The sequence below is a fragment of the Thamnophis elegans genome, chromosome 3 (assembly GCF_009769535.1).
Source record: "Thamnophis elegans isolate rThaEle1 chromosome 3, rThaEle1.pri, whole genome shotgun sequence".
NCBI classification, from domain to species: Eukaryota; Metazoa; Chordata; class Lepidosauria; order Squamata; family Colubridae; genus Thamnophis; species Thamnophis elegans.
The window spans coordinates 77,084,741-77,112,553 of record NC_045543.1 but is presented as its reverse complement, the minus strand read 5'-3'; the positions used below and the strand labels follow the sequence as shown (position 1 = coordinate 77,112,553).

Sequence of the window (27,813 nt, the reverse complement as noted above, 5' to 3'; positions counted from 1 at the left end):
TTCACTCATGCTGAAAAATACCTTTGCATCATGTGGTCTGAACGGCTGGTGGTCCACAGTTTTAAGCAGGGGCCTATCCTCTCATTGCCTCTCTTTTGCTACAGCACAGCTCATATACCAAATGGTTTTTTTTAACCATGTTTGTTGAATAAGCCACCGTTGGCTGGGTTTACACATAGTACTAAGCCATAAACTATGTTTTGCAAATTATTATTGATTTTATACAATGTATTAAACCACAGTCAAGCAAACCACATTATGAACACTGTTACATTAATATGTGATAATTGCCTGTTTAAAATACATCACACGTAACTCTTGCTTCCTTTAAACATTTTTACTGTATAGCCTCATTTTCAGTTAAATGCATAGTTACTATACATTTTACTATACAAATGTATAGTTACTATAGTAACAGAGGTGGGTTGCTTCCGGTTTTACTACCGGTTCGCAACCCCCGCGCTTTACACCTGTGCGCTGTTCAATGTAAATTGTTCTGTGCGCATGTGCAGAATAATTTACAGTAAAGTGCACACATGCAGTTACTGAAATCTAAAATGGCGGCGGCCCAGGGGCGGCGGGGGAACCGGTTTGGGGATGTGGCAGGCCTGGGTTGCTGCCGGTTCTGCAACCCAGGCCTGACTTCTGCCGAACCGAGCGAAACTGGCAGCAACCCACCTCTGGTACTGAGTCTTGAATCTAGAATCATTGGCTTTAAGAGCTTCATTAAACATCTGTAAAGCTTAATGCTAATGTTGGATTGCAACTCTCAATCAAGATCTAAACTTAACAAAACTATGGTTGATATTAAAAGTGTCTTGACCATTCTGAGAGTGAATGAAAGCATATGAATGGCTTAGACATAAGGCTATAGAGGAGAAAAAAGAATATAAAGAGTAGTCGGTTACAGTATTGTAAATTACAATAGTTTGAATTGTAAATTACAATACAAAAATTACAATATTGTAAAAATTATGTGTAAGATAGTATGATAAAGGTGGATCCAAGGTCTGGAAAAGCCAAATTCCATAAGCTTATCCTTCCCAACTTCTTCCAAATTGGAGGAAAATTCAGGGGGAATCATAGTACAGATAGATAATGGCTTTAGGTGCTTCACAACGAGGCCTTTAAAATATGTGTGATCCTCTTTTAATGGATTTATGTAAATATCCAATTAAATATATGATCTTTATGCACTTAAGAGGCACCACACTGCTTTATTAGCTTTCCAGTTAAGAGACAGGCTATAAATTTACTTATAATAAGTAAATTAGCCCTTTTACATGTTTGTAGCTAGTGTTCACTTTGATTAGCCATAAGAAGTTCAGAGCCTTTGGAATTTACATCAGAGAGTGATATCCATAGAAATCTAAAAACAGGAAAGGACTTCAATCTTGGATACAAAATAATTAAAAAAAGAACCCCACAATTTTCTTGAATCACTCATCTTTCCTTCCTCTCAAATCTCATTCCATTTTTGATATTTAATATAATAAAAACCTACTTCTATAAATGGGGAGTAGACGTAACCTTCTAATCAGGGGTTGGTTATAGTAAGTGTTTAAAAAAAGTCAAGATGATGACTTTGCTCACATGGTCACATTTACCATCTGAAGTTTTGGGGCATCTCCTCCAATATCCCTGCTTCCAGTTCTTGGAATTTTGGAAAATGTTGAATACTGTTTTCAGATTTGGGTTGTTGGCGAGCAGATAACCTCTTTTTCTGGCTAAGTTAGACTGGTTTGAGGAGGTGGAATTTCCATGTAAGATTTCTTTTATGAGTATTATTTGGGCACTGACATTTCTTTATGAAAAAATATTGTGGACATCTCCCAAATACAAATTTTTATTCCTCCTAGATAGATTCTAAGTGCTTCATACATACCCAAGAAAAGCATATACATCCCTAAAGAGCAATGATTATTCAAAAGCTGTATCAATCATTTGGCGCTAGTAGTACCAGGGGTAGGCTGCTGGGGGTTCGCAGAGATTTGGGAGAAGCTCTAGCTAAGATTCTGGGCAGTTCGGAGAACCCCCAAATCCCACTCCTGGCTGGCCCTGGCGCTTCCACCCCTCCCCTCCTAGGAGTCCTCACATGGTCTGTTTTGGATGTAGGTAAATGCAGGGCATGTGTGGAGGCTTGGGGTGGGCAAAAATTGGGCCTACCAAAAGTTCAGGAAGCCAAGAAATGGGCCCGTTTCCAGTCTCTAGAGGACCTCTGGAGCCAGGGGAGGCAGTTTTTACTCTCCTGGAGGAAAGACTCCGGAGGCTGGGGAGGGCAAAAATGACCCCACCCCTGCTATGGTGCAGGAGGCCAACTAGGACACGTCCACCATAGCCACACCCACCCAGCAACTGGGCAAATAACCCCTTGTTAACATTTTTGAAGCCCATCCCTGAGTAGTACCCATATGAGTTAATATTCATGTGTCTATATTGCACCATCAGCAACTACAGAATTGCAACCAACTCTCATTAAACATTTTCTGAGGTGTCCACTAAACACGAAACAATCATTCCTGTTTCATTACCATCGTTTTAAGATTTAAAAAACCTAATTTCACATTTTTAAAGTAGCTTCCTACTGATTTGCAATGAGAGGACATTCAAATTAATTATTCCAAAGACCACATAAATAGTTAACATAAGTGTCATCTACGCATTTCCGCTTCTTATAAAAACAGAGTATTGGCTTAGTAACTGTAGTTAATGCTTCTAAGGCATAAATCAAAAGCCAAGTAAATTATTCCTGATGAGTTGAATAAACTTCCAAGTGTATGAGAAAGACATTCCAAGTAATGTCACACCAAGTCTGATTGATATAAAATGGAACAGAAAGAAACTGAGAACTTTTTAAAGTTTATTATACGCAAGAGCAAAAAATTAGCACCACTGCAATTCTTGTGGCACCTGTTTTCTCAGCTGGCTAGCTTGAAGGGCTGACAATAGCAGATCTGTCACATATTTTTATCTGCTGAAAGCCTTCCATTAGCCTGAATATTTTTCTATTGAGTTTCTTTTTAGATGCTGTTTGCATTATGAACACTTCTATATTTTAATCTTTTTTTTGCCACTAGAGGTTCTACAAATGACAAAGCTGAAAAGGAATGTTTACATTCTCTATTTTTTCTTTTGTTTTCTTTTTAATAACATTTGATTCTATGATTATCTTGAGAGATTGATCTACTTCTCTACCAAAGACAAAAGGAAAAAAACTATGGAATTCTTGGTGTTCTCTGGAGTCCTTAGTGCTCTCTGAGCTTGGTTGGGTTTGTTTGCTGATATTTCATTATCCAACCAATTTGATCAATCAAGTCAATCAATCAATCAATCAATCAATCACAATAGAGGTGAAAAGGGACCTTTGAGATCTTCTGGTCCAAGCCCCTGCTCAAGCAGGAGACCCTATACAATTTCAGACAAGTGATTGTCCAGCCTCTTCTTAAAAACCTCTAGTAATGACACACCCACAGTGTCAGCCTCTGCTTTGCTGCTGCTTGGGCTGCCATTGAAACGGGGAGGGGGGCATGGTATTTGGGAAGGGAATCATTATGTGCTGGAGGAAGATTCTAGACGCTGGTCTGACCATCTCATTGCGCATGCGGAGGAAGGGAGTTTCCCGCCAAGGTTAACTGTCCAGCATTCCATCCTGGTGATGTTTTTTGAAGATATCTCCCACCTGACAGTTGGGTGAATTATAATTGGACTATGGACTGGGGTGCCAAGGGGAGGGGATTGAACTATACATGATATTCTTTGCTTTCGCGCCTAATTAACCAGATTCAGCTTTGCTTCGCTACTATTGGTTTGTAATTAGTAAAAGTACACTTAATTTCAAACAAATGGAGTTGAGTGGTTTCTTTCCTGATTATTAGATGAAGTAGCATCTGACACACAGCTTCTGACAGCAAGCTGTTCTTCTGGTTAAATGTTCTCACTGTCAGGGAGTTTCTTCTTTATTCCAGGTTGCTTCTCTCCTTGATTAGTTTCCATCCATTTTTTCTTGTTCTGCCTTCTGGTGCTTTGGAACATAACATCATCCATGCAATCTGATGATCATCTCCCTTCTGTTTCATTAATCTTTGCTCAGGTTGGATTCCAGGTACAATCTCACATAAGCAGAATGCTTCCAATATGCCCTGTGTGTAACCTGTTACCAAAGCTATTTTACAGCTTTAGTTGCCTTCCAGAAAAGTGCTAGACTTGTGTTCAGATAGAGCCCACCTTTCCCCGAGCCTATGACAACTTATAGGCTCGGGGAAAGGTTGTGAAGAGTATTGGGGAAGCTCCTTCTTGGTCCACCTCCTAACCTTCCCCAGGACATGCAACTGTCAGGTGGCAACAGGCCTAGTGGAAGGACATGGGGTGAAGTCAGAGAGAGTAATGGATAAGTGTTGCAAGGGAATAGCAGTGTTGGCTATGAGTGGCAATGGGGAGCAGCATCAAAAGTAGCCCATAAAGTGGGCAAAATGATGCCATCTCCTCAAAGTAATAAAAGCAAGCAAAAGTACAACTGCATGACATCTCTTTCTATTAGCAGCAATGGAAAACCTATAATGCACTTATTAGAACCAACAACATGCAACCAGTGGAACATGGTTCTTTTATTATTTTAATTATCTCCATGCAGCCCACGACCAGTACTCTTCCCAGAGTTGCATTTCAAAACACATTGCTCATTCAGAAATATGCTAAGCCTGTGTTTTAAAAATAGGCCGCCTAGAATACTTTCAGAACGTGGTTTACACAGTGTTATAAGAAATCCCCAGAGTGTGTAAGCAACACTTTCAAAAACATTGACCAACCCTTCTCTAAGCAAATGTTTCTGAGGAAACTGGGTGAAAATAAAACAAAATACAAAAAGCTACAAACACAAAGTGGACTACGGATCACAGCCATTTCAAAATATAATTTCAAGGCCAAAAGGCTAAAACAAACAGATGTTTAATTACCGTAGGCTCTGGAAAGAAAAATGCTGGAGATAAAAGGAACTGTAGTCACCAAATATGAAAGATTGTCAAATATTCAGAGGCTCTTTAGTGGTAAACCTCAAGAGAAGGGAGATACATTTCCACCACAGGTGGAGTATATCATCAATTTGCTTGATAAGGAAAACAGGAGGAAATCTGTAAACTTTGAAGTTTCCTCTCCTGACCTAGGTTGCTTGCTTCAGAAAAGCATTTCCTCTTTTGGGATTTTTCTTTGAACTTCCTTTCTGTAATTTGGAAAGAATATTATGCAGGCCTGATATTTTCCCCTCTTCATGTAAGCATTGTCTGAAACAAATCATTTTTTCTGGCAAAGTAGCTGAAGTGTACCAGCTGTCCAGAAAGCGGGTGGGGAGGAAAGCTAGAACATCTAAATGATTATCTTTGAGCAAAGTTAGTCCTTCATTTATTAAAACTTCCATAAAGGGAACTCACTCGTCTTGTTGAGCTTGTTCTGGAATTCAAACCAGATGTAAACAGGAGACTTGAAGGCACTGCTTTATCCCGGAGGGCTTAATACATCAAATGTTAATAGCAGCTTTAATAATATTGATTATTAATAGCAAATATGAACGAAGAAGATTGAAGCCTTCAAACGTTATAAGCTCAGGATTTGCTTTAATTTCCCTCTCCCTCCCCAAGATAATGTGGGACTGAGACTCATTTCTTAGTTTTGTTTTAAATATAAACTTCTTTAAATTCCATTTTCTATGAGTTAATTCTGGGCTCTGAATAGGCTGGGAACAAATCCACTGGTTGACGACCAACAGGATTTTTTTCCTGAGAAATGTATCAGGGCATATATTTCTGGTGGAAAGATGGCATAATAATATAAACAATATAGAAACAATGGTAGAAATGTAAAATATGGTTAGCTCCGAACCTTGAGCATTTAAGGTTCTTTGACCTTTGTAAAAATAGCATAATCATGTCACCAAGTAGAAGGTACAGTAGATTCTCTTCATCAAGGATGTGATGCCTATTAGACCAGAAGCTGAGCAAGTTCCTTCAGGCTACAGGTGTCTTTTTCTTGCATTTAGAGTGGCAACACAATCCCAGGAAAACATGCATTTGAGTCAAGAGTCACTGACAGGGGACAAATAGATGCTAGTTGTCTAGTGGGTGGAGTCTAGGACTGTTCTGGCCTAGGCTTCCCCAGCAGCACCATGCCGAGTCTTCATCCTAGACTAGGATAAACCCCTTTTATTTAATTTACAGTGAATTCCTCTCCAGCAAAGTCCCGGCCCACAGTCTTTCAAGATAGTTCGCAATTACCAACCTTTATCAGGCTTGGAGAGTGGTCAGGCGATATCTTTCGGATGCTGCAATACTTGGCAAGAATGCAGGAATGAACTAATTGTCTCTTGCAAACACCCCTCGCCTTTCGCTCCTCTTTTATTCCCTATGGGAGGAATCATTCACCGTCCACTTGTGGCTTTACTCCCAAGTTGACCCTTGTTCCCTAGCTTTTCCCTTCGTCTGGCAACTCTGCGCATGTGCACGCTGGGAACAGGCTCCAGCTGTTCATCTGCCTCACTGATGTCTGACTCCGAAGGCAGCTGATAACTGTCAGGCGGCCCTGGTCCCATCTCTGCCTCTCAAGCAGAGCACTCATCAGAGCCTTCCCCAGAGTCCAGGACTGGCTCATGTTCCTCCCCAACCTCCTCACCGTCCGAATCTGCTTCCAGCTCTGCTAGCCACTGATGGGCCACAACAAGGAGAACTAGTCTAGGACACACTAGTGGGTAGAGTCTAGAACAACTAGTGGATGGAGTCTAGGACAACTAGTCTAGGACAACTAGTGGGTGGAGTCTAGGACAACTCACCACAGCCAATTCACTACGGCCAACTTGCCGCAGGAAAATATAATGATATATTTATGCTGTAGTTTTATCACTTGTCCATGGTGAATTGGCCATGGCAAGTTGTCCCATTTTGGAGTGGGCGTGGGCATGCTGTTGGCAGTTCCTTAATTGAAAACTATATTTTGTTGGGATTGCACAGTTGCTGTGTGCTAGGAGAACAGACCCAATGTCTTCAAGGAAGTGCCAATAAATGTGATATACAGCTCCAAGCCCCTTTTTGGCTTGAGACTTTGAGCACTGCATTTACATTATGGTAATCTGAAACATGAAGCTTATTTCTTCTTCAATCAGCATGTTAACATGTTAGCATTTGGGGGAGAGGGATTATTCAGATCTCTAAGGTAAATGTTAATGCAAAGCCTGACTCTGAATAAATCAATTCACTTGATGCATGAATTTAAACAAATAAACAATGATGTTGCAGCCAATCTAAACCGAAAAACACCAGCCATTAATCATTCAAGCCCAGCTGACAGCTAGTCAAATAAGATGCTGAATCCCTATTTATATTAAAGTAATTCTGAAAATATTACTCTTAAAATATTTTTATTAGGAAAGGATGCATTCAAGTATTATCAAGTTACAAGAATTCCATAGTTACAAGAAAACCCAAACTAGGATATGTTCAGTTATTTATGAACATATAGATGTATGGTTTATGTTACGATCTGAACCAAAGAATATGATAGGTAAATTCATAATTTGTTAAATGACAGTTGTTCCATATTTTTGGATCATAGTTCATAAATACAATCACATATTTAAACCATATTAATAAATGTATTAGAACAGGGGAGGAGACCATATCATATGGGCAACTGTCCCTTCTCTCATTTTACATTTTTAATTTCATGATGTAAGAGTCGACTTTTGGTATATCCAATAAAAACGGAAAAGAATCCCAAAGGTGCTTTTACAAAAGACATCTGGACTTTGTTTAGCTTGAAGACAGTGGTGGGTTTCAAAAAATTTTGGAACCTCTTCTGTAGTTGTGGCCTGCTTTCCAGGTTCACTGGTGGAACCTCTTCTAACCAGTTCGGTAGATTTGACGAACCGGTTCTACCAAACTGGTATGAACTAGTAGGAATCCACCTCTGCTTGAAGACGTTTTGCTTCTCATCCCTGAAGAACTGAGGAAGCTTCTTGGATGAGAAGCAAAATGTCTTCAAGCTAATCAAAGAAAGTCCAGTTGCTTTTTGAAAAGGCAACTTTGGGACCATCATGATCTGGATGACTGAGAAAGAATTAATCTAGTTTCTAGTATTAGTCTTCTCTTTAAAAAATAAGAAACATACAATATACTTTCAAAGATCCAAGCCATTGATTTTTTTAGTGTGGGATATTATTGAGAGCCATTTCGGTGCGGTGTGTAGAGAGCCAAGGTGGCGCAGTGGTTAAATGCAGCACTGCAGGCTACTGCTAGATCAGCAGGTCAGCGGTTCAAATCTCACCGGCTCAGGGTTGACTCAGCCTTTCATCCTTCCGAGGTGGGTAAAATGAGGACCCAGATTGTTGGGGGCAATATGCTGACTCTCTGTAAACCGCTTAGAGAGGCCTGAAAGGCCTATGAAGCGGTATATAAGTCTACTGCTAAGTCTACTGCTATTGGTTTATTTTATTAATTTGTGAGATTTATATGGTGGTACATCTAGTAACTCTGGGCAGCTGGTATTTAAAAACCACATTGTTCCATTGCTTCTATAAAAATACCGTATTTTTCAGAGTATAAGACACACTGGAGTATAAGATACACCAAGATTTTTTTAAAAACGTTTTTGCACTCCGCAGACCTCCCAAAAATAATCTTTTGCGGAAACACACCCGCTTTCCCCCCCCCCAAAAAAAGATCATGAATAGTCTTTAAAGGCTTGTAGAGTGCTCCTGCAGGTTGGGGGGGGGGCAAAATTGAGCAAAAAACAGCTTGTTTTTTGCTCATTTCTGCCCTCCCCAAGAGCACTCTGGAAGCCTCCTAAAGGCTATGAATGGCCATTTTGGTGAAGAGGGCAGGGTTTTGGGAGGTAAAAATGCTGTATTCAGTGTATAAGAACCACCCAGATTTTCAACCTCTTTTTTGAGATAAAAAGGTTCAGCTTATATTCCAAAAAATACAGTACTGTTTATCTATTTCTGTGATGGCAAGCCTATGCCATGCGTGCCACAGGTGCCACCCAGTCCTCCCTGTGGGCACGCAAGCTGTTGCCCAGCTCAGTTCCACTGAGCATGTGCGCACCTCCCACTGGCCAGCTGATTTTCGTGTCTCTGCTGCTCATGCGGGAGATGCATGCGCAGGGGGTGAGGTGGTAACACATGCATGTGCAGTTAGGCAGAGTAGGGGGAGCATGGCGGTATGCGGCAACTCCCCCGCAGCCCGTTTTTGGTCCCAGGAGGCTTCAGGGAGGCCTACTAGGCCCAAAATGAGGTGCAGGGGGGGTTGTGAGCATGCACGGGGGAGCATGAGGGGTCATGCATGCATTCGCAGGACATACGGCGTAGGCAGGGTGCATTGCATTATGGGTGTGGGCATGCTTGCATGTGCTATCTTGCATGCATGTGTGATTTTGGCACGTGAGGAGAAAAAGGTTAGTCATCACTGATCTGATCACTGCAGTTAGCCATCACTGATTCTGATAAAAATTTAAGAATTTTCAATGCTGCTAATATTCCGGGACTAAACTATATATCAAAAGATGTTTCAATTGAACATCAAACCACTTCATATAAAACTGAAAGTCTTTAAAACGTGATTAGCAATAGAATTGTCATAACATGATCTAACTTTCATGATTTCATTCATAAATACTTCCATACTGGGATTATCCTAGCAGGTAAGATTATCATAAGAATAAGAATCAAAATTATGCATGCATCTTAAAGTCTTCGAAATGTGACATGGAATCACATAGTAACTTCCTTATTATACCCCAAAACCTTGATGCTCTCTGAGCTTGGTTATTTATAATTTGTATGTGTACTTGTAACCTGATGTGGTAAGTTAATCAGTGCTAGTAAGTATGAGGTTTGCTCCTCGTTTATATACAATGACTGCCAGTGTTGAGTGTGGCTTTATTCTTGGTACTTCTTTCATTAAGATGTTGTTTTCTGCCTGATTATTTGCCTAGTGTTAATCTCTGCCTATCTGAATATTGATTGCTGAAGAGAAATTGTTCTGGTCTTTTTGTTTCCTTCTTAGCTTTTTAATTATCTCTTGAATGGTGCATAGATATGGTTTATCTCTATATGTCAATTGATGGCTTGAATGCCAAGTTTCCAGGAATTCTCTACCATTTCTGAATATTAACAGTTTCCCAGTTGAAATTGGGGTAACAGGGTACATCCATGAATGACAACTAGCAATCAGTAGACATAGTGAAATTTCTTATACCAAGTCAAGTAATGAAATATCTGCAAATAGCGAACCACAGGGAGCAGTGAGATCTCCATAATTGAGTCTAAAAGCACCCACTAATATAAATTTTCCCCGCCCATTTCTGCAATCTAATTTTATATTCAGTGACATAATAATATTATTTGAAACTTTCTTAAATATAACAATAGAAGTCACTGGAAGGGCACCAGGGAAGGGAAAGTTGTGTCCTACAAGGCTGAGATGCAAACCAATGACATATGTTCAGTATGATCCAAGTGACAGAGTTGGGGAGAGAATGGAGACGCTGATTAATTTGCATTTTAATTAGCATAATGACCAAACATCTTGTTTGATTATATCTGGGCTTTGAAACTATGAGATTATGCTTTAATAGGACCAACTTCTTCCCACCACCATCCCTATCGAAATGGGGTCATAGGAGGATGCTAGGCAGACATTTCCTACCAAGCTATTAATACTATTCAATGTTGGCAATCTATTTTAGCAAGATGATTCACTACAAGGAAGGACGGCACCTTACCCTTCAAAGATCACGCACCCATCACACTCCCATGGAGCTCAGCAGGTTGCTAGGCAACCCTGGATGCTTCCTATGTCACCAGATTATAGTTCTATCTAATCACGCAGCCCATTGGGCTGTGTGTTTTGCATGACCTAATGGCTGGCAAATAAAAGTTGTCACTAAGTGTAATGGCAATATTTTCCCAAGTGTCAATGAGTGCAAGGTGTGCTCTGCACCTCCATGATTGCTGTAGGTCTTGTGTGTGGAGGTCGATAAGCTCTGCAGATAATCTGGCAGTAATCTTTTATTATAAGGTGACCAGATTTTCAGATTGGAAAAGAGGGACACCCTTGCACGTGGGGTGGGGGGGGGTGGGGGGGGGGGGTGGCGCTTGATTTAAAAAAAATTTTTTTGTCAAAAGGTCACCCCAGGACACTGAAACCAGCATAAATACGAATCTGTTGCCAACAAAATTTTGATCACGTGATCATGAGGATGCTGCACGGTCGCTAAAGTGTGAAAATGGTCGCAACGGTCGCTAAGTGTGAAAAATGGTCGCAACGGTCGCTAAGTGTGAAAAATGGTCATCAGTCAATTTTTCAATGCCATTGTAACTTTGGTCACTAAATGTTTTCCCCCTCCTCGAGACTCCTCACTTCTTCCTTCATTCCTCTTGCTTATCTACCTTCACCTTATCTGTCTTCTGCTCTTTCCCTCTCTTCCTTCCTTCCTCCCTACCTTCCATCCTCTTCTTTCTCACTCACTCCCTTCCTCCTTTTTCTCTTCCTTCCTCCTTCCATTCTTTATACGATATAAATTCAATGAGGGTGAAACACACCAAATCGGGCAAAGCTGCCTTGCACCAACCTGGCCTGCCCATAGAATAGCAGCCACTTTGGAGACACATAAACCTGGTCTGAACATATTGCATCACAAGATTTGCAAAGATCACATTGGCAAAAAGGAACATTTCTTGTAGTAAATACATTTTATAAACATTTAAAAGTAAAAATCCCCCCAAAAATAATAAAAAGGTATTCTATAAATAAAAGAAATCCTTAAAAACCATTGTAAGTATTACACCAGCAATAATTTATACTGTCACCATTTCAAACTATCATCAGAAATACGAATCTGTTGCCAAACATCAACATTTGATCGCGTAACCATGAGGATGCCACAATGGTCGCTACAGTGTGAAAATGGTCGCTAAGTGTGAAAAATGGTCATCAGTCACTTTTTTCAATGCCATTGTAATTTTGGTCACTAAACAGCCATGTTCCTGACTTAACAACCACCATGATTCACTTAACGTGGCAATAAAGGTCGCAAAATGAGGCAAAAAATCATTTACAAACGTCTCCCTTAGCAACAGAAATTGGGGGATCAATCCTGGTCGTAGTCGAGGATTACCGGTAGCCAATTGCAAAAGGCAACTTACTTGGAACAGGTGAGATTGTGCCCGGATCCCTTTCATGCCAACATCCCATCCTGTCCATGGGAGAACTCCACAGGCGGACAAAGCCCCAATCCCCTCTCAACCTCCAGCTGACTCTGCCATCCGCCATAACCACACATGCCCCTCAAAGGCAAAACTCAGGGGGCTGAATTCTACAGGGGGAGGAGTAAGGGTGGGATTTGAGGGGCAGCCCAAAGCACCATCTGTCTAAATTTGCATCAGGCAGGCAGTAACATTTTCATAGACCATGATCAGAGGAGCAGCTGATCCTATGGAGAGACTCCTCCTGCTTCAGTCCCAGCCTACAAGTGGAAGTACCCTTCCTTCCTTCCTCCTTTCACCTTCCTTCCCTCCCTCCCTCCCTCCCTCTTTCTGCCTTCTAGCCTTCCTTCCTTTCCATTCTGTCTCCTTCCTTCCTTCCTCTTGCCTATCTGCCGTCTGTCTTTCTGCACTTTAGATCTCTCTTCCTCCTTCCTTCCTCTTTCCATCCTTTCACCAAAAATCAGGATGTTTTATTAGCATCACGCATCATTCTGCTGAAAATGCCAGATTCTGTGGTACTTCTGGATGAGATTTAGAAAATTACAGAGACATGAGGAACCATTATATAATTTCACTTGGCAAAACTCTGATTAAATAATAGCAACAAAATGTAAGGTTTTTTAATTTTAAAACTCTAGCAAAACATAGATTTATTTCCAGTTTAGTTAATTAATGCCATTATAAACAGGAATGCAATTGATTAAATAAAAAATGACTTTTTCTTTTATTAGAATACTTATTCTACACTAAACTAGAAAATATTCATAGGCCCTTCAACAAGTTTGTTACAAATTTCAGGATTGCATGCATTCTTGAAACTGATACCATGTAATGTTAAAAAGCAGATCACTAACTAAGTACACTAAAAACCATGGTTAATTATTTGCTACTTGAGGCCAATAGCAATGATGAAGAAATTTCTCTCATCCTCAGTGACAATATTTTTAGGGCCAAAAAATAAAACTCTGTATATTGGATCTGTTGAATGGAGAAAGGCCTGCCCCCCCCTCCCCCAAATGAGACACCTTCCACGATAATAGGAGAGGAGAGCCTGGAGACAGCAATCACAAGGCAGAACGGAGCTAAGAGAACGGGGCAGCTAAGAGAACGGGCGGGGTTGGGAGAAGGCATGGGACTGGCTGGGGAAAGGAGGGAGGGAGGGAGGGAGGGGAGGGGGAGAACATGAGTGTGTGTATCCCTCCTTCCTTCAGCCCAACACTCTTGCTGGCATTCTGGCCAGACTAGAGGGACTGCAGAGGGTCTAGGGCAGCGAGTCATTCATCAATGGGAACTTGCCTCTTGGAAGGAATGACCCGGTTTGGCTCCCACTTTCAACAATCAAACAGAGAAGCGAAGAGGCAGGAGAGACGAAGTGGGAGCCAAGCCGAGCTAGAGTGTTGGGCTGAAGGAAGGAGGGATACACAAACTCGCGTTCTCCCCCTCCCCCTCCCTCCCTCCCTCTCTCTCTCTCTCTCAAATGGCAAATCGCTGCTGGGAGCCCGGTCTCATTTGGGGGAGGGGGAGGAAGCAAGCCTTTTTCCATTTCAAGGAGCTGCCGCTCCCCCCCCACCTCTTAGAAGTCCAGCCAGCTGCCTGCCAAGCTCTCCACGGAGACTAGTATCCAGCCGGATTTCTTGAATCCCCGCGTGTGTGGGCAACGCAGCTAGGCAGGCTCTGCTTGGGACCAGGCTATGGAGGGCATAGCATGGTCATCTCAAGCGAAGCTCCCCTCCCCCCATAGCTGCATTGCCCACACGCGGGGATTCAAAGTATCCAGCCGGATTTCTTGAATCCCCGCGTGTGGGCAACGCAGCTAGGCAGGCTGCTTGGGAGGACCAGGCTATGGAGGGCATAGCATGGTCATCTCAAGCGAAGCTCCCCCCCCCGCATAGCTGCATTGCCACACGCGCGGGATTCAAAGTTTCCAGCCGGATTTCTTGAATCCCCCATGTGTGGGCAACGCAGCTAGGCAGGCTCTGCTTGGGAGGACCAGGCTATGGAGGGCATAGCATGGTCATCTCAAGCGAAGCTCCCCTCCCCCCTAGCTGCGTTGCCCACACGCGCGGGATTCAAAGTATCCAGCCGGATTTCTTGAATCCCCGCGTGTGTGGGCAAGCAGCTAGGCAGGCTCTGCTTGGGAGGACCAGGCTATGGAGGGCATAGCATGGTCATCTCAAGCGAAGCTCCCCTCCCCGCCAGCTGCGTTGCCCACACGCGGGGATTCAAAGTATCCAGCCGGATTTCTTGAATCCCCGCGTGTGGGCAACGCAGCTAGGCAGGCTCTGCTTGGGAGGACCAGGCTATGGAGGGCATAGCATGGTCATCTCAAGCGAAGCTCCCTCCCCCGCCTAGCTGCGTTGCCCACACGCGCGGGGATTCAAAGTATCCAGCCGATTTCTTGAATCCCCGCTGTGTGGGCAACGCAGCTAGGCGGGCTCTGCTTGGGAGGACCAGGCTATGGAGGCATAGCATGGTCATCTCAAGCGAAGCTCCTCTCCCCCCCTAGCTGCGTTGCCCACATGCGGGGATTCAAAGTATCCAGCCGATTTCTTGAATCCCCGCGCATGTGGGCAACGCAGCTAGGCGCGGGCAACCCGCTTGCTGTTGAAGACACGCTGGACGCGGCAGGGCAGGGGCCCGCGGCCGGAGCGCTTCTGGCGGCTACCGGGCGGCGATCTCACACCATCCGCTCGCGGTACTTAATTCTCACCAGTCAGCGCAGCTGCAACCTCTTTCGTCTTTTGGTGAAAGGAATGGAGACTCGTGCAGGCGTGCTGAAAATTTCCAATCCCAGCCAGCTCACTGATTGGCTGGAGTCCAGGCCAATCCAATCAGTGAGCGGGCAGGCTGGGCTGGCTTAAATTTGTAGGTAGGTAAAAGCACACTTTTTTTGGCGCTCGCAGCTCCCGCCCATCAGCTGCTAGCTTGCTGGGCTGGCTCATCGGTAGGATAGAGAACAAAACGATGAGCCAGCCCAGCAAGCTAGCAGCTGATGGGCGGGAGCTGCGAGCGCCAAAAAAAGCGTGCCTTTTAAAAAGGCGGGCGGGACGCGGGAAAATGCATTGAAAAGCGGGGGTGTCCCGCCAAAAGCGGGACGTCTGGTCACCTTACTTTATTACAGTCATCTTGTTCAATTGAGGCCTCGGATGTCCACATTTAGCCAGGGATCTTATCAGCAAATGTGAGGGCTGTAAAAGGCTGGGAAGGGCCAAATGAACAGGGGACAAAATAAAAGAAAGGGAAAGTTTAAGATGGCAATATTTATTGCACAACTGCAAGGAAAAACACCAGTGTTTTTGAATTTACTGTTTGGAATGGGCATGGATTGGAAGTACAGCCCTTATTGCAACAGCTAAAACTTTAAGTGACACCAGTGAGGAAGATCAGCTGGCATGGCCCTCTTGGTTGCAGTAGGCTTTTTAAATTAAGGAACAAATTGTAGGATTGCATTTTAAAGACATTAGTTGTTATAGAAAGGAACTCTGCAGGCAAGCTGTCGCGGCCTTTTTCATTGCTACAAGCTTTAAAAGATATCTAGTCATTTATATCTCATTATATACGGACATAGTGGCTCAGTGGCTAAGATGCTGAGCTTGTTGATAAGAAAGGTCAGCAGTTTGGTGGTTCAAATCCTTAGTGCCACATAATAGAGAGAACTCCTGTTACTTGTCCCAACTTCTGCCAACCTAGCAGTTCGAAAGCATGTAAAAATGCAAGTAGAAAAATAGGAATCACTTTTGGTGGGAAGGTAACAGCATTCTGTGGGCCTTCAGCATTTAGTCATGCCAGCAACATGACCACCGAGATGTCTTCGGACAGTGCTGGCTCTTCAGCTTTGAAACAGAGATGAGCACCGCCCCCTAGAGTCGGGAAGGATATATGTATGTGCTATTTACCTTTAGTCATTTATATATGTACCTGTTCCCTCGTCTCGGTCTCTGTGTACCTTTCTCTGTCTCTGTGTCTCATAGGCATTACTGCCATCAGAAATTCTAGTACAAAAATATCTAAATATATACCTACAATTTTTTCTGAACAATAATGTTCTAAAGGGTATAAATGCTCATGTAAAACCACTTTTTACAGGCAGAAATTAACTTATGACCAATGGAGTTGTGCTTTTAGCAACTTTTTAACAACTGAATTGCATTCATTATGGCAACAAAAACAAATGCACAGGTACAGTATAGATGGTACCTTGCTCAACAGTAGTAACTGTGAAAGGGATCTTGGAGTCCTAGTGGGCAACCATTTAAATATGAGCCAGCAGTGTGCAGCAGCTGCAAAAAAAAGCCAACACAATTCTAGCTGCATAAACAGAGGGATAGAATCAAGATCACATGAAGTGTTAATACCACTTTTAATGCCTTGGTAAGGCCACACTTGGAATACTGCATTCAGTTTTGGTCGCCACGATGTAGAAAAGATGTGAAGATTCTAGAAAGAGTGCAGAGAAGAGCAACAAAGAGAATAGGGGACTGGAAACTAAAACATATGAAGAACGGTTGCAGGAACTGAGTATGTCTAGTTTAATAGAAAGAACTAGGGGAGACATGATAGCAGTGTTCCAATATCTCAGGGGTTGCCACAAAGAAGAGGGAGTCAAACTATTCTCCAAGGCACCTGAGGGTAGAACAAGAAGCAATGGGTGGAAACTAATCAAGGAGAGAAGCAACTTAGAACTGAGGAGAAATTTCCTGACAGTTAGAACAATTAATCAATGGAACAGCTTGCCTCCAGAAGTTGTGAATGTCACTGGAAGTCTTTAAGAAGATGTTGGATAGCCATTTGTCTGGAACGTATAAGGTTTCCTGCCTAGGCAGTGGGTTGGATTAGAAGACCTCCAAGGTCCCTTCCAACTCTGCTATTGTATTGTATTGTATGGCAATTGCTTTGACTTTTAATGTCCACACATAAAATTCTTTGATTGCTGCTATTAACCCAGAATAAAGACCTCAATTTTCCTACAATGCTTAAATTCAGATAAAGCTGAATTCTTTATTTGGGTATAAATGAGCTTCTAGCAACTATTTCATTTATGTCTATCTATTTAGTTTATAAGTTTGAGACTTCCACATAGATTGCTTGCTGAAGCACACAGCAGGTGTGATAAGTGAATTGGAAGAGACAAATGACTGAAATGCATGTTAAAAATCTATGAGGAAGTGGGTTTGCCTGGAGTAACAGAAATTATCTCTCTGTAGACAGGCCAATTTCAAGGCCTGAATGTAAGCTTCTTTTAATCAGCCTTGTAGGGTAGTGCTTTCACAAAATGAGACGTAATGAGGTTCAAAGCACTTTTTCGGAATCATATCTCAAGAATGTATAACCCTAGTGGTTACCACAGACTTGGATTGATACTGTGCTCTCAATCTTGGAAGCTTTAAGACATATGGACCAGTGGTGGGATTCAAATTTTTTACTAATGGTTCTGTGGGCATAGCTTGGTGGGCGCGGCATAGTTTGGTGGGCATGGCATGGTGGACGTGGCAGGGGAAGGATACTGTAAAATCTCCAAAATCCCCATTTCCTCCCAATTCAGCTAGGACTTGGGAGCCAGAGGATAGATGGGGGCGTGGCCAGTCAGGGTGATATTACCGGTTCTCCGAACTACTCAAAATTTCCACTACCAGTTGCAGAACTGGTCAGAACCTGCTGAATACCACCTCTGATATGGACTTCAACTCCCAGAATTGGGAGCTGATGCCCATACATCTTTAAATTGCCAAGATTGAGAAAACACTGCATTCAGGTATGTTTAAAAAAATCAAAAACAAGTGCCACCGGTATTAGTTCCAGTTATTTAATAAGAGGAAAGGTTTTGTCAAAGTATTTCCATTGGTCAGGCAACACTCATAAACATAATCTCCAAGTAATTTCATTACTTGATGGAAGAACAGCCAGTCCCTGGCAAAAGTTCAATGTCCTCCTTAGGAAAATCAAATTTTCACATGAACCGCCAAATACATCCTTGGAGGAATCAATGCTGTTTGACTGCATATGGTAAAGATGAAAGCAATGGCCATCACTCCCTTGTTGATGGTGTTATACATTGTGCTGACTGAAATACAGGATAAAACCTACAGGCTTCAACATTAAAAGATCAAAACCCTTCCTTGAAAAAAGATCTGTTTGATACTTCTGTTCAAAAGAACAACATTCTGAGAAGCAGCGGTTTTAATCATGGTTTTAATAAAGCACAAAATTGTAATTGCCCAGTAAGCTAAACCAACCAATTGCACAATGATTTAAATGCATGTGGGAGCTCAGCCAATCCAGGTGCGAATGTTTTGAGATCCAAATGGGGTTAAAAGCTGTATATAATCTTTGAACTCCGTAGAGGACAAAGAAATCAATCAATCAATGCTTTGCAAAAACCACTCCCTATAATATTTCCACAACTGGCATGCTACATCCCGTCATGAGATTTTCTTAGCAGTACTGAGTTGTGAAAAAAACAGGTTTATGAAAAGGGCATAAACACCAGTCTTACACAAATATTTTAAAAACATGCTTAGTCACGTACATTGCCCCACTAAGCTGCAACATAGGCTGAATTAGCGTTGGTTTATAGTGTTGAACACTCATATTCTGAGTGCTTGAAATATAAACAGTAGATTAGTGAATAACAATTTGTTGGAGATTTGAACCCGAGGTTGACAGTGATTAATCAGGCGAGGATGAAATAGTGAATGTTTTAAGAGGTTTTAGGGAGGGCTCCACCATTGTTTGTTACCATCTATTTTGCTTTGCTTAATGACTGTCTACAGTGCAACCCCTAATTTTTCTATGTGTATCTTGTGCACAAGGATTGAAAAAGTATTATTCTGAAGCTGAGAATCAGTAAGCCCTTGAGAATCACCAAAACTAGCAGAGATGGATTGATGGTTTAAGAAAGTACTGCTTCCAGAACAGTTTTTATTTAATTATTTAAAGCATTTATATGTCCACCCATCTTGTGTGCAACCCAGGGCAGGTTGTAACCAATAGGTAAAATCACAGCCATGTAGAATAAAAGTATTAAAATCCAATAACCTACCACCATAACCAAACTGAACTCACCCTATCTCAGTGGAATGGAACAACTCGCCATGGTCAATTCACCGTGGGACAACTTACCATAACCAAGTTGCCATGCAGCAGATCACTGTAGGACAATTCAACAATTCAATTTAATTACTTAGAATAATTTTTAAATATTTTATTTTTTGTCATTCACATTTTATTTTATCCCTCCTTTAGCATCCTTTCTTTAACAACACTATTTCATTATTTCTTTAACATTAGTGTAACTCTTGTCCCCCAGCAAGTTGTTCTGTGGTGAGTTGGCCTTAGTGAGTTGGCCAAAACAAGTTGGAACAGTTATTGCCAAGAAGAAGGTGGAAAGCGGGTCATTTGATTTCTTGATGTATGAGACCACATTGGCTATAAATTGTCTTTTAGTAATGCCAGGAAACAAATCCATGGAGAACATTGTCCACTTAAGATCTTTGACTGTATGGAGAACCAGATAGGTACTGAATGGGATAGGCTAGCTGCCATGTCAGCTGTTATATTCATGAAACAATCTTGAGTACAATTTTCACTGCTAAGTCAATAACTTGAGAAATCCACAATGAAACCTAGAACAGTTTTTTTTAATGAGCCATTTCGCGTGACATGTAAAAATGAATCAGAGAGCTCACCGAGTCCACACTTATCAGGAATCTGAATTGGAAAAAAATACATCATGCTCTTTTGATAAATGAAATTCCATTACAAATATCCAGAAAACTTTATCTCTAAGTTCAGTGTGAAAAGAAGGAAGTCTTGGATTCTCCCTGGCAAGAATGGAGGCACTGGAATTTAATTAAAGGGGCATCTTTATTTCAACTTATATAAAAGTACTCCATTCCCTTACTGAGTAACTGAGTGCCCTATTGATAGGGCAATCTATGTTGTCTGTCTGCAGACCCTTGAAAGTTTTATTAAGGTGATCTATCTCAAACTTCTAGAAACTTTGATCATCTTATTAAGCCAACTCAATGCAAAAATAGTTCCAAAGCTCCAATACTTCTCCTGTTGCAAAAGTTATCTTGTGGCCAGTAAGGAAGAGTGGAGTCAAGTCACAGTGCTGGCTGGAAGCTAACACTTCATCCTAAGAATCTGAAAGAAGTCACCTAAGGGAATTTCGCCTCTTATATCAAGGGTAAGCAGATATGGCAAGTTTACAACTTATGGACTTCAAGTCCCAGAATTCCATGCTGTCTCAGGAATTCTGGGAATTGCAGTCCACAGGTCCACAGAAGTTGCCATAGTTGCCCACCTCTGTCCTATATAAACCTTCAGCTCCTAAGGAGTAGCAACATCCACCAAGTATTTTAAAGGAGATTCAGGTTAATGTCAGGGTTCCAAATATCATCCAAAAGTAAATCAGAGTCCAAAGCAAAGTATTGGTCAAAGTTCCAATTTATTAGGAGAGCCATGTTGGCACATCTGGGAAAACCTGAATCTGAAAGCGTCCCAGTTTTCCCCACCTAATTGAAAGTTCAAAATCTTGCCCCCACACCCACAAGTCCATCACATGGTCTAATCTTTCACTGCCATGCTGGCAATTCCACCCATCCAGTTCCAGTCAGGTGCAGAGGTGCGAAGACAAAGGATGACCTTGGCTTTCTAGAAAGAATTTTGTTATGGCTACATAGCATCTCACTCCTTACAATCCCCCCCCCCATTTTCCCACAATAGAAAATGCATAGTAGAATAATAGAAAGTGTGGCAGGCCAAATTTCCAAAAGAAAGATGGCTGCAGGCCTGACACATATACACACACAGAGATAAAGAGGAACCTATAAAAATAATACACCATTTTATTCCTCCTTTTCCCCCTACCAGCCAATCAGCATTTAATAAGCAGTAAATAGAGCCAGGTCTTGTAAACGCCTTTCAAATTCTGACAGATAAATACTTGGCATTTCTAAAAAGTTGGGATTTCCCCTGTTCCTGTTGATATCTCACTTTTCTATCTGGATGATGCATTGATTTGGAGTCACCAGCTGCTCAGTTTCATCATCTCTTGTTCTTCACTGGCAATATTCCCCTTGCAAAGCAATTATTTTGATATGCAAAGTTTATTTATAAGCCAGTTTCTGCCCTAAGAAATATTAGGCTTATTTCTTTCTTCTGCATTTGTTTTCCTTTCCTTTCCCATCATCTGACAGACTGTTCCTAGTTTACATCTTATTAACTATTGACATATAGGCTTTTTTAATTGTGTGAACTTATCTATTATGGCTTTGTCAGGGTCAGCTAATTATGGCTTCTTCAACAAACCTGATTTTTAAAATAGTTGCTTTTATATTATATTTCTGTATCCCTGCTTTTGGAGCTCAAAAAGATCCAGCTACCTAAGGCTTGTTTTCAGCATGAGTGTTGTTGATCTATGAGAAAATTGTTGGAAAGTGTTTCTATAGGACAGGGGAAGAAAGGGGAAAAAATAGAAAGCCAAGGAAGGTTAAGCATGTCCTGCTGATGATCGTTTTTCTATCTCTATCCAACAGCAGAATTTGGAGGGTTAAGAATTCTAGGCTTGTGTTTGAGTATGAAGTTCTGTCCTTAAAAGGTTTGCTAATCAAAGAGTCTGAATACTAAGTGAGTTTATGTTCCAGCTTTTTTTTTTTTAAGAAAAAGCACTTTTGCTTTATCTTTACAACTCAGCTATTATGTTATATCTTCTTTTAACTGACATTCCTACTGCGGGAGAAATAGATGCTTAATCCTATAGACTGCAGACTGGAATAAGGCATTTCTCCACTCTCATCACTAAAAGCTCTCTTCCGTTGGTAGGCTTATTGCTCTTGGGAATTTAGCATTTTCTAAGGTCCTCAACAATGAGACAGCATGGTATTCTGTCACTGTTTTAGTAAAGAGAGGGGGAGGGAGGGAGGGAGGGAGGGAGGGAGGGAGAGGGGGGAGGGAGAGACGGACGACAGTGGTGAAGTCAGTCCAGGCAGAACTAGAAATAGTTGGTATTACAGGTCATGATGTCACTGGCAGTTGGGTGGTATTGTTCTTGTCTTTCATTGCCCTTGATTCCTTCTGAAGTGTCTCATAAAGCAGATAATATATGCTTTCCGGGTGGTTTACACAAGGAGGACTACATAGTAAAATATCTCCATTGGAGTGATTCCAGTTCAAGGATCTATAAAGGCAACCCCAGGTACAAATTGCAATGGAAAGCATAGAAGGTGTTGGTTACATTGCGTGTGCAACTATAGCAGAAATGAGATAATTCGTTGCAAGGACAAGATCTTGTTACAGAAGGGTGATTTCAGATAAGATTATGTGATGCTCCTATCCTGTTTCCATCTTGGATATTATAAAGATGGTGATTTTATGCGGAATCTACTTATTATTATTATTATAAGATTCAATGGTTGTGCAATGCCTTTTGCTTGATAATTGTAGAAACGATCACCTGAGAACATGAGAAATGTTTCTTCTTCTCTTTGTCCTTTGCCATGATTTCTAGCCAAATTTCATTTATGCTTGATACCCTAAAAGGTGCTGTGGGAATTAATGGAAAGATCTCCCTCTACAGCAAACTGGCCCTGCATTTAAGCTGCACTACAAATACATCAAGATGCAGCTTGCATAATGGTGGAACTGCTTATCAGCCTCAGGACTGATGCTGAATATGTTAAAATAAGAAAGGACTAATCAAAGACAGTCTAAATAGCTCCGACTTGCAAATCAATACATATAACCAAAGACAAACAGTTAATCTTTCTTGTCCATTTGAACAGAGCATTAAGGTTCACATGTTGTTGGGTTTTTTTAAAACTTATTTTTAATAAGTCAAGAATCACTTTATACCTTTGGAACAAAGGAAGGAAGTGGAAGGAGCCTGAGAAGATAGGGCAGCAAGGGTTTGCTGAGTTTATGTTGGCAATTAAACAATACAGGAAGTATTTTTGTCTCTTCTTTGGCAGTGTTTTGATTATAAATTAATCTCCTGAGATACTATGACTGCTTACAATGGTTAATGGATACCTTAACACGTGTCCAAAGGACAATCAGTCTCTGATCATATAAAATCTGTGCAGGAGAAGAAGAAATTGTTCAACCAGAGCATGATGAGATTAAGAGCAAGGATGTCCACAAACCTCTTCTCATTTGTCCGTTGTTTGTGCTGTTACTTGGCTTTGTAACTATTTGTTTGGGAGCCTTTTGCATCTCTACAAGCGCCTCTGGGTGTAAGTGCAACAGTTTGCCGCTTGCGTATTTTCTTCTACCAGTAGGATTCTTTTTCTCATTGCTGGGATCTCCTGGAGCACCTATCATGAAGCCAGCAAGCACAACAGCTTGTTCCACAGCATTATACATGGGATTCCTAGACTTCAAGAAAGTCACATCACCACCATCGACAGGTATGTGTTGACTATCAGGCCATCAGCTGGCTCTGGTGTATACTCCTTTTCCATCTTAATTCCATGCTCTGAATTTGCTTCATTTAAGTTCTTCATTTTTTTCTCTCCCTGGTAATGACTCACTAATTATACATGCTATAAACACAGTTATTTCTTAAATGGTATCCCATCAATTTAATTGTCTCAAGATATGTGTGTTTCAATTCTAGCTGCTTTTTGATAACATCCAGTAATTGTTTATTATTTTTCCCCATTCAGTTGTAAAGGGAATTCTCTTTACATATAGTTGTCCAACATCATAGTTTAAATGCCCTCAGTTTCCACTCATTTACTTTTATCTCATAATCTAGTAAAAAAAAAGCTTATCAAATTTTATAACCATACGGAGAGCCAGTTGGTGTCGTATTAAGGCACCACGCTATAAATGTAGAGACCATGAGTTGGAGTGGAATACATATATACGTGAATTGTTGGTTTCCTACCTAACATTTAAGGTTTGCACTTTGTTCTCCCTAAGTACCGAGGCCCATAGCAATCTAGGAAAACTCTCCCCACCCCGTCCTCTAAGGGAGACTCGGAAAATTCGTTTTTGTTAAGTCCTACTGAAATAAACTAAGCTATTTGAAACTTAAATCCCATTGATTTAGTAGGTACTTAGTAGGATAGGTGATTTAGTTTGAATCTAACCAAAAAGGTTCCACAACTTTTTTCCTGTCTGACAAATAGCATTTTCATTTCCTTGGTTCCCTCATTATCTCTTCCTTTTTCTATATTATAAATCTCTACTCTTCCTTCTATATGTGAAAGCAGATGATAGTAATGTACAGCTATCATACTCAAGTTTTCCTCAGCCTTAAATTCTCTAAATTTGTCAGTGCCATGATCCAACCCATCTAGAGAGAACTAGATTAAGAATGGGTGATTTATTCTGCTTTTTATATTTCCTAAAACTAATTTGATCCTTAATGAACTGCTTACTAGACTTTATTGACCATTCTAGATCATGTGCAGTGGTCTGTCATGCAAAAATCCAATTCAGTGCTAGACATGGATGTCACAAAACTAGATTCACTTTTCTGCTTAACCACTAGAGGGCCTCGATTGAATAATCTGTTCTCAACCTAGACCAGTGTTTCTCAACCTTGGCAACTTTAGGATGTGTGGACTTCAACTCCCAGAATTCCTGAGTCAGAATTCTTGGAGTTGAAGTTCACACATCCTAAAGTTGCCAAGGTTGAGAAACATTGACATAAGCTATTCCTTCCAGTGGTTTTGACCATGCTCAGTTATAAACTTTTAGGGAAGAGCAGCATAATAATACTTCTAAAGCAGGTAATTTGTATATTTGTCCATTTTTTTGTGGGGGGTTACTTGAAATCATGTAAGAAACATGCACTGTCATGAATTGATCACTTATCTTGAGAACTCATAACAAGTCTTGGACATTATACATTCTGAATTCAAATAAGAGCCTTTAAGAATACAGAGCATCCCTCAGTTCTATAGGTATTTATGGCTCTACAATATTTTCCCCAAAAGTCAAGAACCCATTCTTTTTTTAAATCAGCTGACAGTTTCAACTACGTTCAGTACGTGTTGAAGTGGTATGCAGTTGCCTGCTTATTTTCAGTTTAAAATCCTCACAGTCATATTCTGGGCCATTCTGCAACAAGACAGAGACATTCACAATATTTCTCTTAAAGTCAGGCCTTCAGACTGGCAAGCCTTGTTAAAGGGCTACAGATACAAAGTCAGTTCTTATTCTGTTATGGTAACAGTGCCATAAACACTCACAATCGGCAAAGCAACAGCTCTATAAATATGACAGAGTGCGAACCTTGCTTAGATAACCAGAAAAATGTCCCACTTTGGAAGACACCATAGCCTCATTAGGAAGTAAACTTAGCAACACTTTTAGACAGAATACACGTATGCAATTTTTATTCACATACCAAGGGAATTAATGGAAGACTGCCACAAACTATTCGGTATTAATCAAGTTCACTTTTCCCTGGAGGTGCCTCATAATATTGCCATTACAGAATACAAGTAGGGTAGTTCTTGACTTACGACCACAATTGAACCCAAAATCTATGTTACTAAATGAAACAGTTAAGGAGTTTTGCTCCATTTTACAACCTTTCTTGCCACAATTGTTAAGTGAATCACTGCAATTTTTAAGTTAGTGACATGGTTGTTAAGTGAGTCTGCGATCCCCCATTAATTTTGCTTGTCAGAAAGGGACTCTGGGACACTGGCACACTGTAACGGTCATAAATACGAGTCAGTTGCCAAGCACATGAATTTTGATCATGGGACTATGAGGATGCTGCAACGGTCATACGTGTGAAAAATGGTCATAAGTCACTTTTTGAAGTGCTGTTGTAACCTTGAACAGTCACTAAATGAATTGCTATATGTTGAGGATGGCACCAGCATCCTGAGAGGAAAAATGTTGTTAAAAAGGAAGAGCTTACCCCACCCCCAATTCCTTACTTTTCATAAGAGCCTTAAGACCTGGCACTTGGGGACCCAATGGGGGAGCTTCTTATTGGAAGGTTGACTAATTAAAACAATCCTACATCTCCACGCCCCCCTCCCAACCCGGTGTGTCTGGCTCCCTCCTTTCCCATCTGGTGTTAATGCTTTTATTTTTAATTGTTTTATTTGTGTGTCTCTATGATTGTTGATTTTAATGTTTTTTTTTAAATTCTTTAAGCCATCTTTAAGCCACTAACTACAAGATGGCTGGCAAATAATAAATAAACAAGCAAACAAATAAATAAAGAGCTATGATGCTTGTAAGGAAAAATAAGCATCCAAAACTTTCTCCCAATTTTCTCAGAACGTCGCTATCTCAAAGCTTTTTTTGTTCTTGAGGTAACAAAATGATTCAGAGGGTCAATTCCCCCCCCCCGAAGTAGAAAGAGAAGGCTCATTGTCAAGAGTTTTTTTTAAAAAGCTCAGGATTGTATAATTTATAAACCAATATAGGATCCTTTTAACACTGCCCTAACTAATGTGTTTCTTGTCTTGGCTGTCTTTTGCAGGCCTGATTTCTACCCACCCGCATACGATGACAGCACTGCTCTTGGAAAGCAGACTTTTTCATTGCCGGACTGCTCACTGGAGCCAAAGAGCTATGCTTACAACATACCTCCACCTTTGTACACAGAAAGCCATTTCGAATTCATTGAAGAAACTGGTGATCAGGAACAGCAACCACCTTCCTATGAAGTCTCTGTGCAGCAACGACACAGGGAACGACCCAACATTTGGAGAGGCTTCTCATGCACCTCAACCATAGAGCAACTGCTAAGAAGATGGGCTGTCCAGGGACTGGAGAAGATAAGCCATATCTGTTCTTCTGAGACACAGACAATGTTTAGCCATAGTATGTAAAGCCTCGGTGAGGAGGTGCAGAAAGGACAGTGCGGTTCCATCACTGGGCACTGGGCACAGATGAGGGACTATTCAGTGGCTGGCAACCACTGGGCACTGGGCACAGATAAGAGAACATTCAGTGGCATTCAGAAAGGTTGTGTCAGAAATAACATGGTCTTTGTGACCAGGAATAAGCCATTGTGTTGCTGGTTTTAGGAATGATGATGAATTCAGCCCAACATTGTTGGTTGATGGATGGAAACAGCTGGGTCTTCTTGAAGATCATAACAGTAGTTGTATTTTGCCTCTATTTAGCAATGCTTGCAATAGCCCGAACTATCTTCTGAATAGCAGCAGGCATGGCAAGAGGCCATCAGTAAATGAAGAAATTTCAAGCTTCAACTTAGTGATAAAAATGGGAAATATAAATAAAGCAAAGCAAGGTCAGTTACATTAGCTTTCGTCAACTCAATGCGTTTCACGTGTGTTTGACTTCAACTTCCATACTCTGTCAGACGTGCACAATCTTTTGGGAACTGAAGTTCAACACATCAGAAGAGCACCAGACTGGAGAAGGTTATGTTACTGTAAATATCCTATTCTTGGCATTCATAAGGGAGATGAAAGGCACTTTCCAAAATTAAACTCCTAAGCTCTTTTAGTGTTCTGCAAGCTTTCCTCTGTAGCAAGAGTTGAACGGGTCCAGCTAAATGACCAAAGACCAGGAGTTGATTTACCAGCTCCTATGCTACAGTTTGAGTTTTTAAAAAAACTCCT

The 27,813-nt window shown here is 41.2% G+C and overlaps 1 protein-coding gene across 1 annotated transcript; it reads left to right on the top strand.

The window, feature by feature from the left end:
- Positions 1-23,358: 23,358 nt before the first annotated feature.
- Positions 23,359-27,054, top strand: TMEM252 (transmembrane protein 252). The gene is given in 4 exon segments (XM_032213836.1): positions 23,359-23,404; positions 23,407-23,529; positions 23,532-23,652; positions 26,703-27,054. Coding segments are annotated over 4 exon segments (642 nt in total).
- The last annotated feature ends 759 nt before the right edge of the window (positions 27,055-27,813 follow it).